This window comes from Zingiber officinale, chromosome 8B (assembly GCF_018446385.1).
Source record: "Zingiber officinale cultivar Zhangliang chromosome 8B, Zo_v1.1, whole genome shotgun sequence".
NCBI classification, from domain to species: Eukaryota; Viridiplantae; Streptophyta; class Magnoliopsida; order Zingiberales; family Zingiberaceae; genus Zingiber; species Zingiber officinale.
The window spans coordinates 230,730-240,165 of NC_056001.1; the positions used below are offsets into that span (position 1 = coordinate 230,730).

The following is a 9,436-nucleotide window of genomic DNA, read 5'->3' on the forward strand; positions in this document are numbered from 1 at the left end:
GTTTAAGCCCAGTTTTTTTAACCCAGATCCTGGCTTCGCCTTTGGTTCTGTCCTTCGAATAAAAGCATCATTAGTGGCACTGATCCCGAGAAACAAACAACAAAATCTTTTTTTATTTTTAGTTATTTAATTTTTAATTTTCTTTTATGTTCTCTCTTGTAATTAGCTATTAAAAAAGATTAAATAATAATAGTAATAATAATTTTTTGTATATTTTTATTAATGGTTTTTAGTTGTATATCTTTTTATTAGCCTTCTTTTATATTTTAAATTTTTATTAAATTTTGTATGAATCACCTCCCCTAATAAATTAATGATACTTGACTTTTACATCCTCGAAATAAATTTTTAAGGAAATAAAATAATAGCAGTCCGAATTTGAAGCCCGAGCCGCAGAGCACTGAGTCTATAAATTAATTAAGAAGATCGATTTCATTTTAACCCGGCCAAAAGAAAAAAAATATATATCAAGACGAAAGCCGGAGCCGAAGAGTGTGCAGTGGATAATGGAGAAGCTGGAGAGCCTGGTGGAGGCTATCAAGAACAGGGTGCAGTGGATAACCAAGAAGAAGAAGAAAAGTAAGACGTCGAATCCGTACATGAAGATGGGCAAGAGCGCGAGCGTGAAGATGGAGATCAAGAGCCGCAACGCTCGCCGCCTTATCGATCGCACCCTTGAAGCCGCCGACCACCCTGGCAAGATTGCCCTCCCCTCCTGATCGAAATCTTAATTTCTGTCCTCTTAATTAATTTCAAATAAATAATAATATCAAGTACAGATTTTCTCCATGCTTTTGTATTCAAATGTTCATAAATTAAGTTTTTCAATTGGATTCGAACCATTTAAATTGAAATTGGAATTTTATTATTAAAATACTGCAAAGTCATTTTTATTTGTTTATTTGTGACATGCGAAAAAAAAAATATTTCTACTTCTTAGATACTCTGTCATTACTCATTAAAAAAGACACATCAATCTTCTCCATTTGATTTCATTTTTTATTTCTATTTTTCAAATTAAGTTTTCATCCTCGATTAAAAAAATCTATATCGGAATGGGAAACGATGAGCAAGTACTAGTTTTAAATTGAATTTTAATTTGAATCAAATAATGAGCATCCTTCCCTCTTTAATGCTTTTTTATTTTAATTCTTTATTTGACTATGGTATTCTACCGGAAATTAAAGCATATATGCAATAAAATATTTAACAAAAGGGAAATTGTAATATTAAATTACTAAAAACCGCTCATCCTGTTCTCGCTTCCTTCTTGAGCCTAAGCATAAAATGATTTACTTCCAAATTTAGAGGAAAACGATTTACTTGTTCTTCTTTCTCAAAGTAAATTCATGTGCAAATTTCTATATGTAATTTTCAATTTATAAATTTAACTTGCGTTAAAAGAAACATAAAATTATATTTTTTAATTAAAAATAATTTATAGTGAAAAGTGATATATTGCGGGATTCTAAACGTATGAAATATTCAACTTTTTATTTTTTTTTGACCTTTTCAAAGCAATATTAGTATAAGAAAACTGTGTAATTTTAAGACAATATCAGATTCACAAATTAATTTGTCATGCAGTTAGATCTTAATTTTATTTAAAATGGCCGAGTCATTAACTTAAATTTTATAATTTATTTAAATAAATTACAAATATTTTATTTTTATATTTCAAAATAAACGAAGATTTTAAAAAAATTTGTATACCATGTACGTAAATAATGTTTGAGGGTGATGATATTTTTTTTCTGCTGGTTCGGACTCCTTTCCAGAAAGCTTGGATCGTCCTCTTCAACTTGCGAGATTCAATACCCTGAGATATAATATTAATTAGACCTTGAGCCAGCTTGTTGGCACAACCCCTTCGACGTAGACCTAACCAAGGTTTAGAATCGACGGTTCGACGATTCTTGATAGGTTAACCCTTAATCTTAACCACCGCAAGACGATTACGGTTCACAGTTTGAAACCGCAGGTCCACAGTTCGTCACGACTCACCATCGCTTGCCACGGTCTAAGATTATTATATTAAAATTTAAAATTTTAATTTTTTTAAAAAAATACTTGCACTTATTTAAGTTGCATACATATCCCCTTAGGATATATGGAAATCATAGCTCATGCAGTTCTTTTATATTTTTACCTTTTTGCATTTAAAAATGATGTTGTTACTCACTTCTATTTCTCGTTCTCATTGTATTCGTTCATTATGTATCAAAATCTTCGACTTCGTCATCTAAAAGTTACGTTACTTGGATTCTTTTCTTGGCTCTGATCCAATCATCGAGTAATACTTAGACTTCCAATGAGTCGGGAGATAAAATCACTTCCGCTCTATAACAACAGTGATACCTGACAAACTAAAATTTCTTTGAATATCACGAAGAATATGAGAAAACTTTGAGTCTTCTGTGACCACCACTTTAAAATATTAAAATTTTCGCTATCCGCTTCATTAAAATCAAAATAAATCGTAAAATATTTCTATGTTCCTGTGTGGAACTTGAGGATCCCCGTGGATGTTTCATTATTTCTTTTAATATATAAAAGTTATGTTTTTGTAAGTTTTAAATTACTACTAACAGTTTGTTGTGTTTCATGAGTATTAATTTATATTCTATATTTTACATAATATTGATTATAAATATTATATAAATAAATTGTAACATTATATATAATATTAACTGTATTAGGGTAAGAAGAATCTTTAGATATAATTAAAGTGTCATAATATAAAGTATATTTCTTGTAAACATTCTAATTTAAATTTAAGATCTAACGTAAATGCAATTAAATAATTTCCAGAAATAAAATAAAAATATTGTTCTCATTTTATTTTCATAGTTAATATTCAAGAAGATTAATATTTATTATTAATATATTCATTTATAACTAATACTATATTAGAAAAATTCTCTAAAACTATTAAAATTTCACAAATATTACTATAAATATTCCATTGTTATAAAAATGAATATATATTAGTATTAGTATTTTGTGTAAAAATAAATATGATAATTTTTTATATTTAAATGAATCTTATAATAATTATTATGTTGAATTCTAACGTGTTGGTAAAATTTTTCATATCACATTCTATTAGTTTTATAAAACATACCCTATTGTCTCATTACCATAAATAAGAAATTGTTGTTATAATTAGTTTAATGTGAATTTCTAAAAAATTTAATCCATCTTGAATATATAAATTTAAAATATGACATTCACAAAAAGATATGAAAAAATAAACTATCAATAACTGATTGACAAATAAATTTTAAATAATCAATACAAGTGATATTAGAATTAACACGGTCTAATGATATTAAAAATATTTTATGAGTTAATAAATATTTTTTTAAAATTAAACATAATAATTGTGCGATATTATGAGCAGTATATGATTCATCAAAACTCTATAAGTTAATAATTTTTTTTAAAGTTTTCAAGAGTTATCGATCTAATAGCAAGTCATACATATATATGAATGTGTTTGTCAATAAGCACTTCAAATATCGGAACATAAAAAAACTTTATTATTTAATTTACTAAATTCTTCAATTAAATTTTTTTCTTTATTTTGTTAATTTTTAATTGTATGAGTAAATGCAGTCTTGGGAACACGTTTAACACATGGATTAAGATATATTCTTTATAAAAATCTTCAAATGTAGATTTAATTCTAAAACTAAAAGAAAAATATTTTACCGAAATACATCAATTTAACTAATAATTCTCTTAATTTATTATCGGAATATAAAAATAAATTAGAATCAGTACTATAGCTAGTTGAAAAAAATTTAGGTAATTATATTTGAAAATAGTCGATTTCATATTCCGTCGGGTGCTCTGTTTCTATGTGTCATCTCAATGACCCATAGGCGTTGCCGACTTGGAATTTGTAGGCAACATTACAGTGCTTACATTTTGCACACAATTCTCTCGACGGAAAAGTAACATTCTCAAAATATTTATTAAAAATAGAAGATTTTAGAGTAGAAATTTCCTAAATTTTAGAAGTAATTGCATCTATACTTCATTGTGTTTTGGGTGTTGGAATGCGCTCGGTTTCATCATCGGTGGATTGAATGTTAGGGTCCTCTTATGGATTCACTATTTCCTTTCCCCTCCGAGATTGAGATGATGAACCTCCATGGGCACCTTCCATTGTAGTTGAAAGTTAGAAATGAAAGTTGGAGTCGAAAGTGTGTAGAGGATGCGAAATTGAGAATGAGAGTAGAAAAGATGTGTGTAGAAATGATAAATGAACTATCTATTTATAGAGTTTGGATAGTAATAGACATTAAATTATAGCCATTGATCAAAACATGGTTCCAATGGCTAGGAACTGTCGACGGTTCCAACGGATACACAACAAAAAAAATAAAATCTTGAACTGGCGGTTAACAAGGGATCCTCCCATTTTTAGGGGCTTGGAACCATAATTATCCTGGCATCCTGTTGGGCCGATTACGGTTTGGCCCGTTGACCTGGTTACAAGCCTGGGCCAGACTTGGTTCGGGGTCATGCCTACTTCAACAATCAATTAGTCATTAGCAAGAGAAGAAGAAGAGGATTGAAGGAGAAGGAGAGTTTGGGTGAAGAAGAGTCTCCTCCGCTTGCAAGAATAAGAAGACCAATGTACCTAGAAGCTTCCATCCGGGGTGCTTATATAGTTGTTAGAACGGAATTTCCACGTCACCTTCCTTCATGCCTTTTTACTTCTTCTCGCCTGATTTAGTGAAGACACAATTTCTGATGATCCGTTATCGTGCTTTCAATCCTCGACTATCACGTAAGGTGAAGAAGGGCTTTCAGGAAATCACTTTTGACACTCATTACTCGTCCTCCCATTCACTGATTGTTATATGTTATGAGGAAGGAAACAAGGAAACTGTATGTACCCTAGATTAGTTTTGATTTAATCAATTGAGGTAAATTAGGCCCTATGAGTTTGATGGCAAGCGAGTGGAACGAAGAATCGTCAACCTTATAATTGACCATTCAAGGTGTTTGGATGACCCAGGGAGCCTCCATTCCAAGCACCTTAAATAGAGCTAAGGCGTCTCTCATGCAAAGAGTAGTCGTTGCCAACTGCAGGACTTGATGTGCCTCCTTTTATCCAAGCTAGATGTCTCCTAAGAATTGGAGTTATTGTCGCAGAGTTAAGTCGTGGAGTCTAGCTCAGCCGAACCAAGATGCCTCCAATAAACTGAGGTGCCTCCAACATGCTTAGCCAGTTGAAGGCACTCCTAATCAACCAAAGTGCCTCTTAAATGCTACATAAACAAAGCGGTCATTTCAACCAAAATGTTATAAATAGATGTCTTGTCCTCTAAGTTAAAAAACACACACTCATTCTTAACTTTTATAATCTTCATTTTAACTACTAGTACGTTTAATTATCGTAAAGGATTTCTCCGCCTCCAACTGTTGTGGAAGAAGGAGTTTTTGTTAGTAAACTTCTACCACCTTGGTTTAGTAATTTTCCCAGTTGTAAACTAAGTAAATCTTTGAGTCTCCTATTTTGTTTTATATTATTTTTATCTAACCTATAGTGTGTCTTTGCTAGGTAGAAAACAAAAGATATGAATTTTTATTTACAGGTTATTCATCACTTTCTAGTCGGTCCACTGATCTTAATAGAAACTCCCTCATACATCCATTACTTGTCTTTCTAATCATCAATCGTGACGTATGATGGGGAAGAGATCAAAGGAACAGCCTTTGATACCTCTCCATTCAACCATCAACACATGTTGATAATCAAAAACTTCATAATGAAATACTCGCCTAATCATGTTGCTCTGCAGACTTTAATATTATTGTTCTATGGACTTTCATTATTATTGCTCTGAAAAGTGAAAACTTTAATGTACTTGGCCTGTGGACTTTAATGATATCATTATGTGAAACTAAGTATTATTGTTTCGCGGGACACAATAACATTGTTATGTGAGACTTTGATGATATTGCTATGTGAACCTCTATGTGGTTGCTCTATGGAAATTTAACATTATTGTTCGGTGGATCTTTAGTATTATTGTTTTGTGAACTTCGATACGGTTGCTCAATGAAAACTTAACATTATTGCTTGACGAACCTTTAGTATCATTGCTCTATGAACTTAGATACAGTTACTCTATGGAAACTTAATATTATTGCTTGACGGACCTTAAGTACTATTGCTCTGCGAACCTCTATATGTTGCTCTGAGGAAACTTAACAGTATTGCTCGGCAGACCTTGAATATCATTGCTCTATGAACTTCGATACAGTTGCTCTATGGAAACTTAACATTATTGCTCGGTGGACCTTTAGTATTATTGCTCTGCGAACCTCCATGTGGTTGCTTCGAGGAGACTTAACATTATTGCTCGGCAAACGTTTAGTATTATTGCTCTGTGAACCTCCATGCGGTTGGCTCTCCGGAGACTTAACATTATTGCTCTACGGACCTTTAGTTAGCCAACCAGGAGAAACTTAGCTATATTACTCGGGAGAGCCTGTTATATCCCTCAGGTAAACCCAACTATCATCAGATATTCCTCCTTCAAGTATAACTGAAGAGCAAAGTAGAATGGAGTCTGATTAAGTCTATGTTCAAAGATAATATTCTTTGAGGAAAAAACTTGGCTACCATTAGATGACATGAATATAATCATGAAAGCTAGACGAACGATTTGATTCTATGTAATTCTGAGTTCTCAAAGTTTTATATATTCGTCTAATTATTTTAATTATATTTATATGTTTAAATATATATATATATATATATATATATATATATATTATTGATAATAATGATTTTTCAACTCAATTGATTGGTGGAATATACATAGCTATAGAATTATTCTCAATTGATTGATAAATTTACCAATAGATTGTTATAGTATAACATTTACTAATCGATTGACATTAGTAAGAAAGATAAAATGAGTATTGGACGTATGATTTAATAACTTTAAATTTTAAATATCCCGGAATTTCAGCCCCTGTTAATTTACCAAAGATTTTTATTAGAATATTTGGTTAAAATTATATACAACTGACTTGAATACGGTAACATGCATAAAAACACAATTAATTTAAATATGGTAAAAATTAATCACATATTCACATGTACGGATTTTATCTATGGGTGAATCAAGAAGAAAATGATTGAACTATTTCAAAAGTGAGTAGTTATCTGTAATTTATCTTTTTCATGTTAATTCTGGGATGAATTGACGAGGGCACTGGAAGCGAATGTATTCATCTTTTGTCATCAAGAAGAAGATGATTAATTTAAAAAAAATAAAAAAATTGCTAAAATACATAAAATTTAATAGGGGTGGAAATGAAAGTATGCTATTTTTAATCTGAAATGTAAAAATATATGCTAACAGTGAAACTCTTCTAGGTCGCTGACAAAAATGACCGACTTATCTTTCCACCGGGGAAAAACAAGATAGACTAAGACGAGCATTCAATCTTAATCATTTCGAATGTTGTTTCCCCTTTCTTTACTCAATATCTCATGAAAGATTCACGCAATCCAAAACTAGATAGACGAACAGGTCAGTATATATATATATATCTCAAAATCGTAAGCAAATTAGTTAAACTCCACCAAAATATATATATATATATATATATATATATATCGTGACTGTGTCAACAGCCCTCCCGAAATAATCCATCAGTTGGCCGTTATATTGAGACAAATTGAAGAAAATTGTATTTGGAAATTTGAAATTCGGTCAACGCAGAGGCAGAGCAGCCAAGTTTGATGCTGTTAAAATTAACTCAGAGAGTCCCGCGTTTGACAGTCGCTGTATTAAGGTACCCTTTCACTTCCGAGTCTTCGGCTGTGATGTATGTCTACGCCATGCGCTGGCCTCTTCTTCCGTTTCCAATCGCGCACTTGACTTTCCTCTAATTCCGCATTAATATTAATCCCCTGGACCACTCCAACTTGCGCTGCTACGTACGTTAATTTGATGGTGGACAAATACCGCTGTTTGAATATTAATCATTTGCTTCCTTGTTTAAGTTTTAGTCCGCTTAAGACCTGGGCAAATTCCACGTAGGCCATCCTTCTTAGTCTCCGCATGGATCATCATCACGGGATTAATCGCAAATTGATCCCTAGCCTCATTTGCTCAGATATGCAATCTGACTTTACTTCTCAAGCTACTAAACCGCGTCCAATTTCAATCGTTGTCCTTCTTTGCGTGACTACTTCTTCGATCTCCTGTCTCCTGCAGATTATAAATTCAACCGGCAGTTTCCAACTCCCCCAAAAGAGAAGATTTAATTTTGAGGGAAAGAAGCTCTGCTTGACACAATTATCCCTCTTCTACTATTCGATTCGCAGGAAAAGAAGGAATCGGAATCGGAATCGGCGGGGCAATTATATTGCATCATGAGCAGCGGCAGAAAGAGCACGTCGTCGCCGTCACAGAAGAAGAACCGGTTGCTGCAGTACGTAAAGGCGCCGCTGCGCGTTCTGTGCCGCGCCCGGGACTTCTACGTGCGCAGCATGACGAGTTGCGCGGGGCGCATCGATATGGAGGGCGGAGCGTACTCGATGGGCTACCCGATGGCCTCCGGGCCGCTGCCGCGGAACTTCAGCGTCGCGTCGGGGAGGAGCGGCGCCAGCGAGGAGGATCTACAGGACCTCATACGCACGGCGTCGCTGCGCCGCGCCCGCTCGCAGGGGGCGACCGCGGCCGCGGTGCCGCGCAGCCAGAGCGTGGCGGTGGCGCGGATCGACGAGGACAAGGAGTGCGAATTCGGGGACGAGAATCCCGGCGGCGAGATCGTCCTCAGGAGCCGGAGCTACGCCCCCGGAGCCGAGAGGAAGCAGAGGAATTTTGCTTGATTCCTTGATCACCGATCGAGCGGTTTCTGTAATTGCTCGTTCAAGATTGCATTTGCTTAATAATTATCATGTACGTCTTCTTCTCGTAAGTAAGAACGATTTAATTATGATTTTCTTCCTGATATTGTTGTTGTGTTAGAATTATAATTAAATTTAAACACGATCGAAGCCATGCACGAAAAGGGAATTAAGAAGATGCATAATTTAAAATATTTTAATTTATAAGATTTCTAAACATCCGATGTCTCTCGTGTATACGAACAAAATTATTGAGACCATACTCGATCCACATCCAATTGAGCTTCACTTTTTCCACACGCATCTTCCATTCAAATTTAACACTGTTTTTTTATAAAAGAAAATATATAGATCATAAAAGTGATTAAATTGACGTCTCAACGAAGTGTTAGAGGAGAATTGCTTGATCGTATGATCATCGAAATGAAGGTGTGAAAAGTATCAAAATAATGAATAATAGTACAACGTGATCGCTCCCTGCAAATGAACTAGAAGCACTTGTTCAATTTGTCGACTTTTCAGTGTTTGAACAGGGCCGGCTGAATA

General features: G+C 33.7%; 2 protein-coding genes across 2 annotated transcripts; both read left to right on the forward strand.

The window, feature by feature from the left end:
* The first annotated feature begins 446 nt into the window (after positions 1 to 446).
* LOC122014476 lies at positions 447 to 778 on the forward strand. Its single transcript, XM_042570710.1, has one exon. It carries the CDS (start codon positions 507 to 509, stop codon positions 717 to 719), a length of 213 nt encoding a protein of 70 aa, XP_042426644.1. The 5' UTR covers positions 447 to 506; the 3' UTR covers positions 720 to 778.
* A 7,276-nt stretch (positions 779 to 8,054) lies between these two features.
* Positions 8,055 to 8,994, forward strand: LOC122016062. Its single transcript, XM_042573218.1, has one exon. The coding sequence runs from the start codon at positions 8,414 to 8,416 to the stop codon at positions 8,870 to 8,872; it is 459 nt and encodes a 152-aa protein (XP_042429152.1). The 5' UTR covers positions 8,055 to 8,413; the 3' UTR covers positions 8,873 to 8,994.
* Positions 8,995 to 9,436: the final 442 nt, after the last annotated feature.